This window comes from Salvelinus namaycush, chromosome 9 (genome assembly GCF_016432855.1).
Source record: "Salvelinus namaycush isolate Seneca chromosome 9, SaNama_1.0, whole genome shotgun sequence".
Lineage (NCBI taxonomy): Eukaryota > Metazoa > Chordata > Actinopteri > Salmoniformes > Salmonidae > Salvelinus > Salvelinus namaycush.
The window spans coordinates 53,193,079-53,213,151 of NC_052315.1; the positions used below are offsets into that span (position 1 = coordinate 53,193,079).

Here is a 20,073-nt window from a genome sequence, read left to right on the forward strand (position 1 = left end):
TGTTTGTATTATCTTTTACCAGATCTAATGTGTTATATTCTCCTACATTCATTTCAAGTTTCCACAAACTTCCAAGTGTTTCCTTTCAAATGCATATCCTTGCTTCAGGTACTGAGCTACAGGCAGTTAGATTTGGGTATGTCATTTTAGCCAGAAATTGAAAAAAAAGGGTGGTAACTAGTTACGACCACTCTGTAGAGGCTAGGACTAGGTGGAGGGTGGAACGATAGAGTTAACTCCTCATCGTCTCGTTCCGCAGACCTTAAAGTGGGCGGTGTCGGAGTGCACATTGTTTTCTTGTATCTTAGGTCTTGGAAAGGAGAAACGAGAGTGGTCAGATCAGTGTGTGAAGGAAGGGTTGGTCGACATGGTGGGAGAGTACAGATGATGAAACATTGAGAACGGAACACTAGACAGAACATTGTTCCTAAAACGGACAGCGAGACGAACACGGTGATTATGCCCAGCGTAGCAGTGAGAAGTTTATCACAAGTCGAAAAATACCTCAACAGCCGGAACGATATGGTAACTGACTACTTTTTTGTTTCCCCATTCTTCTACACTGCATAGCTTATAGGCTAGGCTGCTCAAACATTGGAGGCATTGTACTGTATTGGAGGCATTGTACTGAATCGTCATCATAACGGATCGAATGCCTCCATATGTGAACATCTGTTGTCCTACTTCTCGCTCATATCTGATCATTCACTGGGTTATGGGCTATGCGACTATTGCCCTGAATATGGTTTAGTTGCGTTTTAAGTAACGTTACGCGATGGCGCTCATGAAATGGTCAGATATCTGTTTATTGAGGCTCTACTCTGTTATGTATGCTACACTGTGTACACTCTTGTTTGTGTTTCATAAACATGTTGAGGGGTGATTGGAGGGGTCTATTCTTTATAACCTTGTTAATATTTTCAACAGATTTTAATAACACAATCATGCCATTCAGTATTGCCTAACATACGTTTGGATTATTATTTGAGCATTTCAAATAACAAAATTGTTTTTAATTGGTATTTCGTTTAAAAAAAAATTGTTGCCGTTTTTAAAAGTTGAAAGAACACAATAGAATAGAAAGGGTTAGCAGCTCACCACGACAACCTCTCACTTGGTTTTGGTCCAATATGACTTCCTAGTATCCAAAGCAATGTTCTGTTCTCTGTTCTGTTCTCTTACTGTTGTGGCTGTTCCGATTGACAGCTGGATAGACCTGCTATCACTCAGATAAAAATGTTAAATATGGCTCACAGCGGGATACAGTTAGCTATTCCATGTTATTACAATGTTACAGCTGTACAAGCATTATCGAAACCCCAGTGTACTATTGAATAACATGGACTTGTGCACATCATGTAAATGACTGGAGTTCTTGTTCATTTATTGATAGTTTACCCCTTATTTCCAATTAGAGTATAAAACAACCTTATGTTTTGGCTTATGATGGGGTTAGACAGTTTACAAGGATGGAAATATCACAGAGTGGCCCTTTTTAAGGTAGTAGTTGTGTCACTGTTGAAAAATGTCCCTAATACTAGTCCACCATACAAATAAAAAACAGATTGGTCTTCTCGTAGGCCTAATGACACACACACACACACACACACACACACACACACCGAGTGTACCAGTACAGTGACACACACACATTGGAATGCCCGTTCCCTCGAGCCTGGAGCACGGTGTGTCCCATGGTTGTGTGTGAACACCCAGTGAAAACCCCCAAAAATCACTCAACTGTCAAAGAGAGAGCATGTTGTTTCTATTTATCCTGGAGATATCATGCCTGCCGGCCAAATAACCACAAACCTTTGAGGATTAGCCAGTTTGTCTGTTGACTGACTGTTTGGCTGACTGGTTAATTCCAAGCTGTTTATCATGTTTGAACATGAGGAGGATGTCATCTTGAGCCGGTTGTTAAAGTGTCAAGTACACGTTCCTTGATTTACTACACTCAATGCCTCACCTCTCCTTCGCAATATACACTACCGGTCAAAAGTTTTAGAACACTGACTCATTGACGGGTTTTTCTTTATTTTTACTATTTTCTATATTGTAGAATAATAATGAAGACATCAAAACTATGAAATAACACATATTGAATCATGTAGTAACCAAACAAGTGTTAAACAAATCAAAATATGTTTTATATTTGAGATTCTTCAAATAGCCACCCTTTGCCTTGATGATCAATGGAAACAGGATGCACCTGAGCTCAATTTCCAGTGTCATAGCAAAGGGTCTGAATACTTATGTAAATAAGGTATTTCTGTTTTTCACTTTGTCATTATGGTATTGTGCGAAGATGGGTAAGAAATGTATATTGAATCCATTTTTAATTCAGGCTGTACTACAACAAAATGTGGAATCAGTCAAGGATTATGAATACATTGTAACACCAATATCCTTAATGCATTGCACTGGGATGCAATCAGATATGCAGAAGTTTTAATATGTAGTTATGTACTTGCCAATCTGACAACTTTTAATCAGAGTGCAATACGACTGAACATTGTGGAAGGTTATGGCTGTAACTCACACTGCGGTTATGTCACTTGATAATCCCCCACTGATTTTAAAAGTTTCACATTCACAAGCTGTCGAACCTTTTCATACTTCTTCCTTACAGGGCATTGTGCCATACAGCTCAACATTTAAAAAAAGTTATAGCTGTACTAGCAGTTATACCACTTGATAATGCCACTAATTTAAGAGGTTCACATTCGTAAACTGTCTGACTGGTTCATACTTCTTCATCTTACGTTCTTAGTTGCTTCTTTACCCTCCATTCATGCTTTCCTTCCTTCTTTCTGCAGCTAATGAATTGACTCCACTTAATCTCCAATAGTCAGTGTTACGCAGCACGTTAAAATGCACTGGGCCTAGGCTATACCTACCTAGTCAAGGTTTGTCGGTCTGATTGGTTCTCAGACAGGTACTGCTTCTTCCTTACCTTGCATTCATGCTTTCCTTCTTTCCATTTTTGTCTTCCTTTCCTTCATTCTGCAGATAATGACTGTGCACTTTTCCCTGAAATAAACTAGATGCATAAGGGGACCAGGGGGCCCTCTGTTATGCAACACTGCTCTAGTTGTAGGCTAACTGCAGTGCTGCTTATTTTACTTGCCAGCAGCATATCACTACTTTCAGTCTCTTTACAGATTTTTACAGCTCTTTACAGCTCTTTCAATTTTTACAAACGACATGCCACTAACTTTGAGTAAAGCCAGTGTCTATGTATGCGGATGACTCAACACTATACACGTCAGCTACTACAGCGACTGAATTGACTGCAACACTCAACAAAGAGCTGCAGTTAGCTTCAGAGTGGGTGGCAAGGAATAAGTTAGCCCTAAATATTTCTAAAGCTAAAAGCATTGTATTTGGAACAAAACTCTCACTAAACCCTAAACCTCAACTAAATCTTGTAATAAATAATGTGGAAATTGTGGAAGTTGAGATGACTAAACTGCTTTGAGTAACCCTAGATTGTAAACTGTCAGGGTTAAAACATATTGATCTAGTAGTAGCTAAGATGGGGAGAAGTCTGCCTATAATAAAGTGATGCTCTGCCTTCTTAACAACACTATCAACAAGGCAGGTCCTACAGGCTCTAGTTTTGTCGCACCTTGACTACTGTTCAGTCGTGTGGTCAGGTGCCACAAAAAAGGACTGCAATTGGCTCAGAACAGGGCAGCACGGCTGGCCCTTGGCTGTACACAGAGAGCTAATATTAATAATATGCATGTCAAACTCTCCTGGCTGAAAGTGGAGGAGAGATCTTCATTTCGCCTGTCACATTATTTTACATTATGACGCTTACCGTAGTTCCCCAGAACAGTTGAGCCAGTAACGTGTTTGTTTGTAAATGGCACAATGGGAGAAAGCGGGAGCAGGTGAGTCCAGCTGTGTAGTGACAGGGGTTTGCGTTTTATATTGAACGTTTTTTTTGTTGCTTCAATAGAGTAGTGAGGGACATGCAACTATAGTTTCCCTTCACAGAAAATACATTTGTGAAACATTCAGTTTTTTTGCAAAAACGATGCATCGCCATCATATTTCTAATGTTTATCATAGAAAGAATGTAACCAGCTACATTTCCTAATGTTTTGCTTAAAGTTAATCTTGCATTTTACTGGAGAAGTGAACCTGAAGCACACCATTTGTTTGATGCTGAGCAAAAATTACAGTAAGACGCATTTTAGGTCTGTGTTTTGTACTTTTCTCGGTATAGCCAGCCTACTTTTCTCAGATAAAATGCAAGGTTAACTTTTTCACACATGAGTTCCAAAAATCTCTAATGGTCGCCCCAGCGTGAGTTTTTGTCTGCACGTGATGTCAGAATGCACTCACTGTTCCAAAATGTGATTGGACAGTTAACACGCACTGCCTGCTAATCAAATCTAATTTGATTTGGTTAGCAGATGTTATTGCGGGTGTAGCGAAATGCTTGTGCTTCTAGTTCCGACAATGCAGCAATATCTAACAAGTAATATCTAACAATTTCACAATAAATACCTAATATACACAAATCTAAGTAAAGGAATGGAATTAAGAATATATAAATATATGGACGAGCAAAGTCAGAACGGCATAGACTGTGAGACAGTAAATAGTATAGATTCAGTATATACATATGAGATGAGTAATGCAAGATATGTAAGCATTTTTAAAGTGACTAGTGTTCCATTTATTAAAGTGGCCAATGATTTCACGTCTGTATGTAGGCTGCAGCCTCAGTACTAGTGATGGCTATTTAGAAGCTATTTTTCAGTCTCTCCTTCCTAGCTTTGATGCACCTGTACTGACCTCTTCTTCTGGATGATAGCGGGGTGAATAGGCAGTGGCTCAGGTGGTTGTTGTCCTTGATGATCTTTTTGGCCTTCCTTTGACATCGGGTGCTGTAGGTGTCCTGGAGGGCAGGTAGTTTGCCCCCGGTGATGCATTGTGCAGACCGCACCATCCACTGGAGGGCCCTGCGGTTGTGGGCAGTGCAGTTGCCGTACCAGGCGGTAATACACTCCAGGATGCTCTCAATTGTGCATCTATAGAAGTTTGTGAGGCTTTTAGGTGACAAGCCAAATTTCTTCAGCCTCCTGAGGTTGAAGAGGCGCTGTTGCACCTTCTTCACCACACTGTCTGTGTGGGTGGACCAGTTCAGTTTGTCCATGATGTGTACGCAGAGGAACTTAATACTTTCCACTGGTGTACCGTTGATGTGGATTTTGGGTGCTCTGATGCTGTTTCCTGAAGTCCACAATCATCTCCTTTGTTTTGTTGACGTTGAGTGATTTTCTTGACACCACACTCCCAGAGCCCTCACCTCCTCCATGTAGACTGTCTCGTCATTGTTGGTAATCAAGCCTACTACTGTTGTTGTCTGCAAACTTGATGATTGAGTTGGAGGCGTGCATGTCCACGCAGTCATGGGTGAACAGGGAGTACAGGAGGGGGCTGAGCACCCACCCTTGTGGGGGCGGCCCATCAGGAAGTCCAGGACCTAATTGCACAGGGCAGGATTCAGACCCAGGGCCTTGAGCTTAATGATGAGCTTGGAGGGTACTATGGTGTTGAATGCTGAGCTATAGTCAATGAACAGCATTTTTACATAGGTTTTCCTCTTGTCCAGATGGGATAGGGTGGTGTGCAGTGTGATGGCGATTGCATCGTCTGTGGACCTATTGGGGCAGTAAGAAAATTGGAGTGGGTCTAGGGTGACAGGTAGGGTGGAGGTGATATGATCCTTGACTAGTCTCTCAAAGCACTTCATGATGACGGAAGTGAGTGCTGATAGTCGTTTAGATCAGTTACCTTAGCGTTCTTGGGAACAGGAACAATGGTGGCCATCTTGAAGCAAGTCGGGACAGCAGACTGGGATAGGGAGAGATTGAATATGTCCGTAAACACTCCAGCCAGCTGGTCTGCGCATGCTTTGAGGACGTGGCTAGGGATGCCGCCTGGGCCGGCAGCCTTGCGAGGGTTAACACGTTTAAATGTCTTACTCACTTCGGCCACAGAAAAGGAGAGCCCACAGGCCAGGTAGCACTGTGTTGTCTTCAAAGCGGGCAAAGAACGTGTTTAGCTTGTCTGGAAGCAAGATGTCAGTGTCTGCGACGTAGCCAGAAGGCGAGGTCAGTACAGGTGCATCAAAGCTGGGACGGAGAGACTGAAAAACAGCTTCTATCTCAAGGACATCAGACTGTTAAACAGCCATCACTAACATTGAGTTGCTGCTGTCAATATACTGACTCAAATCTCTAGCCACTTTAATAATAAAAAATTGGATGTAATAAATGTATCACTAGCCACTTTAAACAATGCCAATGTATATACTGTTTACATACCCTACATTACTCATCTCATATGTATATACTGTACTCTATACCATCAACTGCATCTTGCCTATGCCGTTCGGCCATCGCTCATCCGTATATTTCTATGTCCATATTCTTATTCATTCCTTTATACTTGTGTGTAAAAGGTAGTTGTTGTGAAATTGTTAGATTACTTGTTAGATATTACTGCATGGTCGGAACTAGAAGCACAAGCATTTCGCTACACTCGCATTAACATCTGCTAACCATGTGTATGTGACCAATCATTTTTTGGGATTTGATGCATATTGCAAACAGACCAAACTCATCTTGTCTCCTTTTATCTTTTTTTAATATATATATTTTTTTTTAATGACCCCCTTTTCTCCCAAATTTCGTGGTATCCAATTGTTAGTAATTACTATCTTGTCTCATCGCTACAACTCCCGTACGGGCTCGGGAGAGCTGAAACACAACCCAACCAAGCCGCACTGCTTCTTAACACAGAGCGCCTCCAACCCGGAAGCCAGCCGCACCAATGTGTCGGAGGAAACACCGTGCATCTGGCTCCCTTGGTTAGCGCGCACTGCGCCCGGCCCGCCACAGGAGTCGCTGGTGCGCGATGAGACAAGGATATCCCTACCGGCCAAACCCTCCCTAACCCGGACGACGCTAGGCCAATTGTGCGTCGCCCCACGGACCTCCCGGTCGCGGCCGGCTGCGACAGAGCCTGGGCGCATACCCAAGCTAGCGCTGCGATGCAGTGCCCTAGACCACTGCGCCACCCGGGAGGCCCTCCTTTTATTATCTTTGATTGACGCAAAGTGCAAACATGGCGGCGTGCACAAGCTACCCATTGTTGGATTACTTTAGATTTATAGAAAGTGTTTTACTAAATTATTTAGATCAATGTTGAGCTTACCCGTGATGTGATGAATTCTAAATAGTAATTGTGTCACGCCCTGACCGTAGAGATCTTTTTATGTCTCTATTTTGGTTTGGTCAGGGTGTGATTTGGGTGGGCATTCTATGTTCATTTTCTATGTTTTGTATTTCTTTGTTGTTTGGCCGGGTGTGGTTCTCAATCAGAGGCAGCTGTCTATCGTTGTCTCTGATTGAGAACCATACTTAGGTAGCTTTTTCCCACATGGGTTTTTGTGGGTAGTTGTTTTCGTTTTTTTGTGTCTTCTCCAGACAGAACTGTTTCGTGTTGTTACATTTTGTTATTTTGTCTCAGTGTTCAGTTTTTTTATAAATAATCATGAACACTTCCCACGCTGCGCTTTGGTCCACACCTTCTTCATACGACGACCGTTACAAATTGCTGTTAGCTAATTCATATTGTGGTTTCAGTCAGCCGAGAGTTATCTAAATATGACCGCTTGTGTTACGTCAATATTTCCTCAGCGTTAGGACTAATGTAACCTACATTTTCCGGTTTGGATGATTGTGTTATGCTGTCATTACTTCTGTGAATGTCTGAATATTGCATCCAAAAATAAACTTATATAAACTTATATGATGGCCATGGGTGGCTACTTTGAAGAATCTAAAATATATTATGATTTGTTGAACACTTTTTTGGTTACTACATGATTCCATATGTGTTATTTCATAGTGTTGATGTCTTCACTATTATTCTACAATGCATAAAATAGTAAAAATAAAGAAAAACTCTTGAAGTAGTAGGTGTGTCCAAACTTTTGATTGATACTGTATGTGTATAACTATATGAGCTGGATAGCCTGTCTTTGCAATTAGTTTATTTTTGTTTGCTCTCGTTAGCATATTCAGCTAGCAGCCTCCATGGAAATTCGCTATTACCTGTGCTAATTTTGTTATCATTTGCCAATGTTTTTTGGCACCCCCTTTGTGTACTAAGCCAGTAATACCATAAATCCCGGGATGAGAGAAGGACGGTATGACAATATAATACATCTGGTTACCTCCCAACCCTAGTACATACCTTTCTCAGATGATTTATGTAGGTTACTTTGTACTGTAACTATCCTTACTTGAATTCAGTTTTTTATGACATTTAGACTTAGCCATTTTATAGCATTCACTCACCATATTTTGGCCATTTGACAGTGTAAACATTTGCATAACTTGTTAACAAGATATGTAATAGGCTGTTGTCCCTGTTTCCATAATTAGTCTCCTGCTCAGAAGCTGTACTTTCTGTGAACAAGCCGACAACGAACATCTTTGTGTCATGACTGTATACATCTGAGTGTTATTCTGATGAAGGCCATTGTAGGTCAGAACATTGATCTATTAACCTTGCTTGAATAAAACAAAGATTTTTCAATGGTGAGAGAACGTTGCGCCTTTTTCTTTGCAATGATGATTATATTTTTTTGGGCTACACCTCGACTCATGTAGGTTGATACTCCCTCCTCTTCTTTCCTTAATCTGAGCGCCGCACATTCTTTACATGCATGTACGCCTACATGTATGTACATTTTGTGGAAGCTCTTCGTCCTATGACAGGCCCTGTTGCCACATTTCTTGGAATAGACACTTGATCCCAATACAAATCTGATAGGATCAAATTTTCGTTCAGCAGAAGCACTCCTCGTTTTGCTTTTTTCTTGTCTTTCAGGAATTTAATCAAATCCGTCATTTCAAACACTAATTTGTCAGTGTCTGTTCTCCATGTAAATCCTAGTACTTTCAAAGGAGTTAGAATTTTCGCTCACATTTTTACCATGACTTTCTCCTTTGTCCATTCAGTGTGCAGCTTGTGTGAATTTGTTTGGCATTTGCATAGTTTCATGCTTGTGCTGTCCATGCTCTCTTTAGCCTTCATGGTTATATCAGAGGCTGTTTCTTTGTCCTCTGTTCCGCAGATGAGGTCGTCAACATGCAAGCATTCCATCAGTGAAGTTACCATGTCTGTATATACCCCTTCATACTTGTTCAGATTGTGGCTGCTAAAAGCAATGGGCTTGCAGGTGCTCTAAATGGAACTCTCGTCATTCCAAGAGAGTACATCTTGATTTCTTCACTTAACATGGGGGTTTCACTTGTCCATAAGAATCCTAATACGTATCTGTCCACTTCCTTTTGTGAGATTTGCAGAAATGCTTTCGTGATGTCTGCCATTAGCACTACTCTGTGCTGCCTGAAGTTAATTTAGGATACTCGACAGGTCAGGGTTTAGGTTTGGACCTGTTTGTAAGCAGTCATTTAACGAACGATGCTCATCAAATATCTTATTCCAAAATCATGGGCATTAATATGGAGTTGGTCCCCCCTTTGCTGCTATAACAGCCTCCACTCTTCTGGGAAGGCTTTCCGCTAGATGTTGGAACATTGCTGCGGGGACTTGCTTCCATTCAGCCACGAGCATTAGTGAGGTCGGGCACTGATGTTGGGCGATTAGGGCTGGCTCGCAGTCTGCATTCCAATTCATCCCAAAGGTGTTTGATGGGGTTGAGGTCAGGCCTTTGTGCTAACAGGCAGCATTTTCCTGGCATCCGCCAAACCTAGATTTGTTCGTCGGACTGGCAGATGGTGAAGCCTGATTCATCACTCCAGGCAATGCTTTTCCACTGCTCCTGAGTCCAATGGCGGCGAGCTTTACACCACTCCAGCAGACACTTTGTATTGCGCATGGTGATCTTAGGCTTCTGTGCGGCTGCTCGGACATGGAAACCCATTTCATGAAGCTCCCGACGAACAGTTCTTATATACGTATGTTCGCTTTGTCATTATTGGGTATTGTGTGTAGATTGAGGAAAAAATGTAATCGAATTCATTTTACAATAAGACTATAAAGTAACAAAATGTGGAAAAAGGGAAGGTGTCTGAATACATTTGAAAGCATGGTATATCCATTTAATTTTCTTCAAAAAAGAGACACCAGGCTCATCTCCGAAGTGTTTACTAGATAGTTGACTAACCTTCCGGTTGAAAAGAATTGACTTACCCGTCAACTTTTCATTGCATAGCCCAGTGTGCCCTCCTGTGGACTCTTAAAAATGGTTCTTCACCAAAATCTTTTTCGGTGTTGTAACCAAATAATGTCTCTTTTTTCTCTCTTTTTTTTTTTTTTTTTTTTTTTTACAAATTAAACTTATGTTTCGAAAAAGTAGATAATTTACATCAAATATAACTATAATTTCAGTGAAGTGCAGTGACATAAACAATGAAAACACTGTGGAGTTTGTTGCAGAGATGCACTTGGAAGGTAGAAATACACAAGATGGGTTGAATAAATATATTTTAGATGTAATATATTTTTTCAAATAAATAATTGCATATGAAAACAAATAAATCAAACAATCACATCTCGACTTCCGTCCCTATATTGTCACAGAAATCACAATAGAAATCCAGCTCCGCCGCTAACTCTGGATCCCACTGCACACACCTGCAGTGGAACCAGTGCTGGCAGAAATCACAGCACACCCATGGCACTTCAGACTCACACTCCTGTGGGGAGCTTGCAGGCAGATCGTGCTCCCCACAGCAAGCACTGCAGGTGGCGTCTTTTTTAAAATTTGAAAACCCCCCAAAAACTATCAAATTCATTAACATGGTTTGCAAATGTAGAAGTACTATAGCAACAATAGTAATTGATACAACTGAGAGAGAGAAAAACAAACGGATTATGAAGTACCTGAGGGTGGTGCCATGGGTGGCGTGACAGAGGGGCCGGTGGAGCTTTTCTCTTCCTTTTCTGTGCTGCAGTTGAGAGAAAAGGTAGTGTTAGACAGAGCATGGTTCATGAAAACCATTTATAACTTTTGGAGGAGGTGGACATGCCTTGTTGCTGGTGCTATGGACTGTAGATATGTAAAGAGGGAAAAAAACACATGGCAAAAAGTACCCATGGAGGGGGCTGTATTCAAATTGCTGGGGGCAGGTACACCAGTGCTTAGACCCGGTTGGGACCGAGACGGCATTAAACGGGACCCTTCAATAGCTGAAGGGTCAAAAGGGAAGAGGCCACACTTCTTAAACCCTTCCACCACATAGCGCATGTCCTTGTAGAGCTGGTAGAGGTAGCGAAATACTCTGGCAAATTGTGATTTGTTTACCATGTAGGAGTGGTCAAAATAGCTACAGTACCTTGGATAATTCAACCTTTAAAGGGCCAAGGTATGCAACGTCCAGCTACTGTAGGACATGGGTGCAGTGTGGTGGAAGACAACGAAGTATAACCCCTTCCCTTACTGTAGCCGCGAGCACCTCCACGTCCATGTGGCTCTTGTGTCCATCGAAGAGGGTACTCCTTCACTGCCAGCTTAATAAAGTGCTGAAACCACTTCCTGAACAGGTCCCTGTCAATGTAGCCACTGTATGACCGTCCATACAAGGCTTGGGGGGTGCCTCCCAGTGTGTAGTGGCCGCCGAGGAAACATTTGGGGTAGATGATAAATGGGGGGCCGTCTTACCCAGCTGCATTGAAGCAGGCCAGTACTGTTATGTGCTCCTTGTTCCCCGGAGCCTGCTGGTACACTTGTGTTGCACCCCGGGGAGCCAGCAGTTTGTGCCTGCTATGGCCTCTACGAAACCCAGACTCATCGCAGTTTTAGATTTGTCTGGGTTTCTTCCTCAACCTACCCTCCTCCAAGTGCTTCTTATAAGAAGTGAAGAAGGTGTCCATTGTCGGACGGGTGGCTCCCCCTGTTCTGGGTGTCCGGCCTCCTCACCTCTTCCCCAGTGGTGGGATTGTCTCCCCTGAGTGCCGAAACCTAGAATAAAACAGAATATAAATTGTTGATCCAGGATTAAAATGTTTATTTTAGCATCACCATAAACATCCACAATTACATCACACGCATTGAGAACAGTCAGTCCAGCATTCTACATACATAAACACAGAGAACACCAAATACCTGCGTATTTTGTCGGCGTATTTCATCAGCCTCTGTCTGGTGAAGGGTAACCCATTGCTGGCGCAGTAGATACAGTACTGCATCCACTGTGACAACCATTGGTTACCCGGCCGCTCAGCCTGTCCGCCAGAGTCTGCCGAGGTACGCTATGCACCTTGGTAGATAAGACAAGAAAACTGTTACTAACAGATGAAATTCACATACACGTGGTGATCTCCTAAAAACAAAAGAGTGTTACGCACGCCTCTTGGAGGAGGTAACGCAACAACCTGCTACACTCAACTCCACATGGAGTGAAAGAGGTATGTGATTGTAGGTGGGGTGTTGCAAACCCTCTTCCAAGAGGTGTGTGTAACATAATGGGCGCTCATCCGGGATAATTAAACCAACCAGACCACGCTGCTCTGAGCTCTCTGTGATTGGTGATTGAGGTGTGGTGGTAGGTTGTGAGTTTGGGTGACTTGTTTAGTTTATGTGTGTTCAGTAGGCTGCTGTGTACAAAATGGCTGCCTCAGCAGTCTCCAAGTTTATTGAAGCGCCCTCTGTTGATCGTTTGGTGGGGTTGCGTAAAGTAGACCTTTGCGCCATAGCTGACCATTATGGACTCTTCGTCCCTGAGAAAGCCCTAAAGGCTGAGCTTTTGGTGCTAGTCATGGAGGGTTTAGTGAGAAAATGAATTTTCTTATTGAAAGATGAGAGGGAGGCTTCAGGAGAGGAGACGGGTAGACCTTCCGATGCCAAGTCGGAGGACGGCGCGGAGGAAGGGGTTGCTCGTACCCCCTTTATATTGCCCCGATTCGACCCTGTATCTTCAGCTTCGGGTCGTTCAGACGGGACCGGTAGGCTAAAGGTGAGGCTGGCCCATTTGGAAATGGCACAAAAAGATAGTGTGTTAGACAGATGGAGTTTGATTTAGAAATTAGGAAAATGGAAATAGAAGCCGACAAGGAGGTGAGGATCCGACAACTGGAGCTAGACGCTGGCTCCAGTGCGACTCCACAACCTGCTCATCATCAAGCCCAATTCGATGTAAGTAAAAATATTGCGTTAGTCCCTCCTTTTCGGGAGTCGAAAGTTGATTCTTATTTCTCTGCGTTTGAACTTGTGGCCGCTGCGCTGCATTGGCCACTCGAGATTTCGCTGCTCCTGTTGCAATGTAAATCTAACAATTGTTTACAGACAGATTATTTCACTTATATTTCACTGTATCACAATTCCAGTGGGTCAGAAGTTTACATACATTAAGTTGACTGTGCCTTTAAACAGCTTGGAATATTCCAGAAAATGATGTCATTGCTTTAGAAGCTTCTGATAGGCTAAATGACATAATTTGAGTCAATTGGAGGCGTACCTGTGAGTGTATTTCAAGGCCTACCTTCAAACTCAGTGCCAAAAGAAATCAGCCAAGACTTCAGAAAAAAATTTGTGGACCTCCACAAGTCTGGTTCATCATTAGGAGATGCGAAAGGTGCAAATCAATCCCAGAACAACAGCAAAGGACCTTGTGAAGATGCTGGAGGAAACAGGTACAAAAGTTTCTATATCCACAGTAAAACGAGTCCTATATCGACATAACCTGAAAAGCCCGCTCAGCAAGGAAGAGCCACTGCTCCAAAACCGCCATTAAAAAAAAGCCAGACTACGGTTTGCAGCAGCACATGGGAACAAAGATCTTTCCTTTTGGAGAAATGTCCTCTGGTCTGATGAAACAAAAATAGAACTGTTTGACCATAATGACCATCGTTATGTTTGGAGGAAAAAGAGGGAAGCTTGCAAGCCGAAGAACACCATCCCAACCATGAAGCACGGGGGTGGCAGCATCATGTTGTGGGGGTGCTTTGCTGCAGGATGGACTGGTGCACTTCCCAAAATAGATGGCATCATGAGGGAGGAAAATTATGTGGATATTCTGAAGCAACATCTCAAGATATTAGTCAGGAAGTTAAAGCTTGGTCGCAAATGGGTCTTCCAAATGGACAATGACCCCAAGCATACTTCCAAAGTTGTGGGAAAATGGCTTAAGGACAACAAAGTCTAGGTATTGGAGTGGCCATCACAAAGCCCTGACCTCAATCCTATAGAACATTGTGGGCAGACCTGAAAAAGTATGTGCGAGCACGGAGGCCTACAAACTTGACTCACTTACACCAGCTCGGTCAGGAGGAATGGGCCAAAATTCACCCAACTTGTTGTGGGAAGCTTGTGGAAGGCTACCCGAAATGTTTGACCCAAGTTCAACAATTTAAAGGCAATGCTACCAAATGCTATTTGAGTGTTTTGTAAACTTCTGACCCACTGGGAATGTGATAAAAAAAAAAAAAAGCTGAAATAAATAATTCTCTATTATTTTGGCATGTCACATTCTTAAAATAAAGTGGTGATCCTAACTGACCTAAGACCGGGAATTTGTACTAGGATTAAATGTCAGGAATTGTGAAAAACTGAGTTTTAAATGTTTTTGGCTCAGGTGTATGTAAACTTCCGACTTTAACTGTAGTTAAAACAACTGTGTTGTGGGCTTATGAGGTGGTGCCTGAAGCCTATAGGCAGCGCTTCAGGAACCACAAGAAATCCTCTCACCATACTTTTGTTGAGTTTGCAAGGGACAAATAGTCTCTGTTTAATCGCTGGTGTTCAGCCAGCAAAGCTAACACCATTGCTGATATTCAGGAGTTGATGCTGTTGGAGGATTTTAAAAGCAACCTGCCTGATGGAATTGTAGGACATTTAAATGAACAGAAAGTGGCGACATTGGCCCAGGCAGCAGTGTTGGCAGATGAGTACGCTTTGACACACAATACTGTCTTTGGTGCGCCTCGTTTTGAGGGACGAACGATTACATCATCAGTGCTTCGTTCGGGTCGCTTTTACTCTGACGACCCTAAGCCTTTGCACGAAATCTGTGAATGCTTTTACTGTCACCAAAAGGGTCACGTGTTTGCGGACGGCCCGGTTTTGAAAAATACATAATAAATACCGAAACAGTCCCTGTCACCTCCCCTAAATTAAAAAGCGCGGGTTTAGTCCAGTCTTTGGCTCGTCCGTTGGACCGAGTTATTGATTCAGCATTTGGGAAACCGGATCCTATCTGTGGTCCGTTTATCACTGCCGATAGAGTTTCCTTAACTGAAGAACAAGTTGATCAAAAGCCCATGCCAATCTTACAAGACACCGGGGCGGCGCAGTCAGTAATCGTTACTGATGCTTTACCCTGGTCCCTTGAAACGTATTGTGGCTCGCATGTCATATTACAGGTTATAGAGACAAAAAAACGGACCTGTACCATTACACTGGGTCCACTTAGTGTCAGACTTGGTATCAGGACGTTTCCGTGTTGGTCTAGTGTCTACACTGCCAGTAAAAGGAGTCACATTGCTACTAGGGAATGATATCGCTGGTGGTAACGTCACTCCTGTGTTATAAGTAGTAGACAACCCGAGAAATCAAAACTGCAGATGATAAATTGGTTCAAGCATTTTCCCATGTTTTTCCTGCTTGTGTGTTAACAAGGGCACAATCTCGCAAGCTGGGAGATGTGGTGGATTTGTCTAGTTGCATTTTTGAGAATGTTGAGGTAGAAGACAATGCACCGAGTATTCCTTCTGCAAGGCCGACAGTTTTTACCCCTGGACATTTGGGGACATTTGGGGATCAAAAAGACTTATAACCGAGTCTTTCAAAAAAAATTCTGACCAGGTTTGAAGTCTGACGTTGTCCAATTTTGTAAAACATGTCATGTATGTCAACTCACTGGGAAAGTGAATCAAACAGTTCCTCGTGCGCCGCTCTGCCTGATTCCTGTTGTGGGGGAACCGTTTGAACGAGTGATAATCGATTGTGTAGGTCCGTTGCCGAAAACCAGGTCAGGTAACCAGTTCTTACTAACAATAATGTGCAGTGCTACTCGACACCCAGAGGCTATCCCTCTCCGTACTATAACGGCTAAGACTGTGGTGAAGGCACTAGTGAAGTTCTTCTCTACGTTTGGACTCCCTAAAGTAATCCAAACTGATCAGAGAACCAACTTTGTCAAAACAGTTCTCAAATGTGTTAAAGACACTGTGTATTTCCCATCAGGTCTCCAGTCCGTATCATCGTATCAAGTTTTGAAGGAGCATATCCTATCTCCTAAACCCAGTAGCGCCCCTAAAAATGTGTTGGATTACGTCAGTAAGATACGGGAGAGACTGCACGCCGCATGTGTGTTAGCCCAAAAGTCTGTCTCCTCGTCTCAAAAACCGCATGAAGTTACATTATGCGATTATGCGACCAATTATGTGATAAAGACCCCAGATCGTAGGTGTTCTTCCCGTGTGTGTCATGTTAACATGCTGAAAGCATATTATGTGCGTGATTCTTCAGACAGCTCCTCAGGTAAGCCGGTCCAGCCCGCCGTCTCCAGTGTGGCTGCGGTGGTGCTGAAGCCTGGCTGGGACCTAGAGGAGGATAAGGAGGACGGGTTGGAGTTACGCCATACGTTACAGCAATGTAAAAGCTTATGTAATTCGCAGATGCTGAAAAAGTTACCCTCTCAAATGGAACATTTGGATAACGATCAAACTAATGATCTTATCCTATTGATAAATAGTTTTCTCAATGTGTTTCAGGATGTTCCAAGTCGCACGTCCATCTTGGAACATGACGTGGATGTGGGTAACGCTGCTCCTATACGTCAGCATCCGTACCGGGTTAACGCTAAGAAAAGGGAGGTAATGAAAAGTGAGGTAGCTTATTTATTACTGAATGACATGGTAAAACTCAATAACAGCTCCTGGAGTTTCCCGTGTATTCTCGTTCCTAAGCCTGACGGTACGTCCCGCTTATGTACGGACTATCGTCGCATAAATGCCGTTACAAAGTCTGATTATATTCCTCTACCTCGCTTAGATGACGGCATTGATATAATTGGCTCTGCTGCTTACGTTAGTATGTTAGATTTGCTAAAAGGTTATTGGCAGGTGCCTCTGACCTCTCGAGCTTCTGACATCTCGGCTTTCGTTGTTCCTGATAACTTCGTACAATACACTGTGATGCCCTTTGGAATGTGTAATGCACCTGCTACTTTTCAGCTTCTAGCTAACATTGTGCTCGCGGTTGTGCCAAATTGCACTGTTTACCTTGACGATGTGGTGATTCATTCGTCTACCTGGTCTAATCTTGCCACCTTGAAAAGTGTGTTTCAGCGGTTGGAGAATGCTTCTTTAACCCTCAATTTGGCCAAGTGTGAGTTTGGGAAGGCTACTGTGACTTACTTAGGGAAGCAGGTGGGACGAGGTCAAGTGCGCCCAGTAACTGGCAAAGTGGAAGCAATTGTTGCTTTTTCTGCTCCCACGACTCGCCGCCAGTTGCGCAGATTCCTGGGGATGGTAGGGTACTATCGTACGTTCTGTAAGAATGCTAGTAGCTCCCCTTACATCTCTGCTTAGTCCAAAAGTACCATTTAAGTGGTCCCAGGAATGTAACTATGCTTTTGAGTCCACCAAGCGCTGCTTTGTAGTGCCCCAGTGCTTGCCGCCACCAAATTTGACAAACCTTTTAAGTTGGAGGTAGACGCTAGTATAGTGGGGGTGGGTGCGGTTCTCTTGCAGGAAGATGAAGAGGGAGTGGATTGGCCCGTCAGTTTCTTCTCCCATAAGTTCAACTCGTTTCAGTCAAGGTACTCCACCATTGAACAAGATATGTGGGCTTTATTGCTAGCTTTACAGTTTTTTGAGGTATATGTGGGCGCCAGTACCTTGCCTGTACTGGTCTTCACGGACCATAATCCTTTAGTGTTTTTAAAGCAAATGTGCAATCAGAACCGCCGCCTTATGCGGTGGGCTCTGATTGTACAAGGATACAATATACAGATTCACTATGTGAAGGGTTTGGCGAATGTGATCGCCGATGCTCTATCACGGGTTTAGTAACTGGGGATGCGTGTTTTTTGTTGTTGTGGGCGTGTTTTGGGGTGGGCGTGTTACGTTCCCCAGGTTCTGTGTTGTGGGTCTGTATGTGTGTATTTCAGGAAATAGCTTCCTGAATTCTAAGCAGCTGATTGGTCGGCCCCATCGATGATTGGAGCTCTGAACCCTCCCTCTCGTCAGGGGAAACAGCTGTGTCCCACAAAATGTGTATATATTACCTTTTTTCAAACTCTCATAACCTAACTAAACTTTCATAAATTGTAATGAAAATTGGTGGTCAGCTAGCTAGAAGGGTGTATTTTGTCGCAAAACGTACCGTTATTTTCCAGTCCATTTAAATTAGAGTGTAGAGAGTGTCTGAAGAGAGTGTCTGAAGTTACGACAACCACCAACACAAAACAATGCAAGTTCTTTTTAAAGATCTTTACTGTCGTTTTATTTTTTTAACATTTTAAATGGATGTCTAAGTCTTTTTGTAAATGATTGTAAAGCCCAGTACGATGTTGGGGGAAAATTTGCTTGTCTTATTTTATAATCTAAACCAGTTCTTTAAATGGCCAATACAAAAAGTGTTTTGTTTAGGCCTATATGCATGCCCTGATGCATTTATTGCTCAAATCTCTGACAACTATTGTTTTAAGTAAAAACCAATAAAACAATCGACAAAAATGTTGAACATTCTACACAACAAATCATTTTTGTTGTAATTTGTTATAGGCAGTTTTTAAGGACACGTAACTGTGGATCATTTGGCCAATATCGCTTGTTTATTGATGGCGCTGGCAGAGCCCAGTTAGAGGTTTCTTTCTTTTAGATCTGAACGGTTTCTCGGATCCGAACCAACACGGGTTTGTTTTCCACAGTCCTTTTCGGAACAGGTCTGACTGTCCTCGGGTCAATTCGGAACGGGTCTCCGTTTTAAATATTTATTTATCTATGCAATGCGGGTCAGGTGGGGAAGCCACAGATCCATTTCTGAACGGATTCAACTTTTTGGACCCATGAAGACCTCTAGTCGGAACCCGGTGTAAGTCGGGGACGCCTCTCCACATGTCAAACCAATCAAATGCCTTGCTTGGGCAGAGCTCCAACGGTGCTCACCTGTTTAGTGCCGTAGGAACAACAGTGCTTGAGGACTAAAAATAACAACAAAACAAGCACGGGTGACAACACATTTTAGAATGTTTGCAGCATTTCTCTGTTATTTCGAGATGAGCTAGATGGTTCTTGAAATGTAACACCCAATCAAAATCTTGCCGCTGGGTGTGAGTGGACAGTACATTTTTGTACTACAAAATTCTCCAGACTTCCAAGGGAGGCGTGACAATGACGTGATTGTGGAAGTATGGCAAGACTAGTCTAGGCCTAGCCTATATACTGACTCTTCATTTTCTGCTGTCTCAATGCAGCACTCCTGCACCTTTTTCCCACTTTTTTTTAAAGACGTGGAATTAGTATTTCACTCATATTCGAATTTGACATAGACAGTTTGGAAACAGAGGATGATACACATTTAGAGTAGAGCGTTTAAACTTTGAAGTGGCACTCACCTCTTTTTAAAAAGTGTTTGACTTTAATTGAGTCTATTAGAGATAGCAGCGGCGTATTTAACTAGCCTAAATAAAATTCCACTCTGGGAAAAGGGCTTAAGTTATTCAGAATGAGTCTGTCATTAGATGTTAGGAAACTTCTACATTTCAACTGTCGTCTCCCTCTTTCTCTGCATCCCTTAGTTAGTCTAATTGTGTGTTGCACAATGGTAAATAACTACACAAGTGCAGTTTTGCTCTTTTTATTTTGTGGTGTTAGTTATTCATGTTTGACCTCTACACTATACAAGGTGTTTTATAATGAGTATGGCACTGGAGTATGGCCACAGCTGTGGGTTGCAGATGAGGAAGAGTGGGAAAGAGAGGGGACGGGGGATGAAGGTTCACAGATACAGCACGGATGCAGTATGACTACATTTCGAAATGTTTTTTGTGAACGAGTTTTAGAAAA

The 20,073-nt window shown here is 42.7% G+C and overlaps 1 protein-coding gene across 1 annotated transcript in view; it reads left to right on the top strand.

Moving 5' to 3' along the window:
• The first annotated feature begins 209 nt into the window (after positions 1-209).
• LOC120054190 (transmembrane and coiled-coil domain protein 3-like) overlaps positions 210-20,073 on the top strand; it is a 47,997-nt gene continuing 28,133 nt past the window's right edge. The window contains exon 1 of the mRNA XM_039001641.1: positions 210-525. Within this exon, the coding sequence (XP_038857569.1) occupies positions 460-525 (66 nt within the window). The 5' untranslated portion in view covers positions 210-459. The remainder of the gene's footprint in view (positions 526-20,073) is intronic.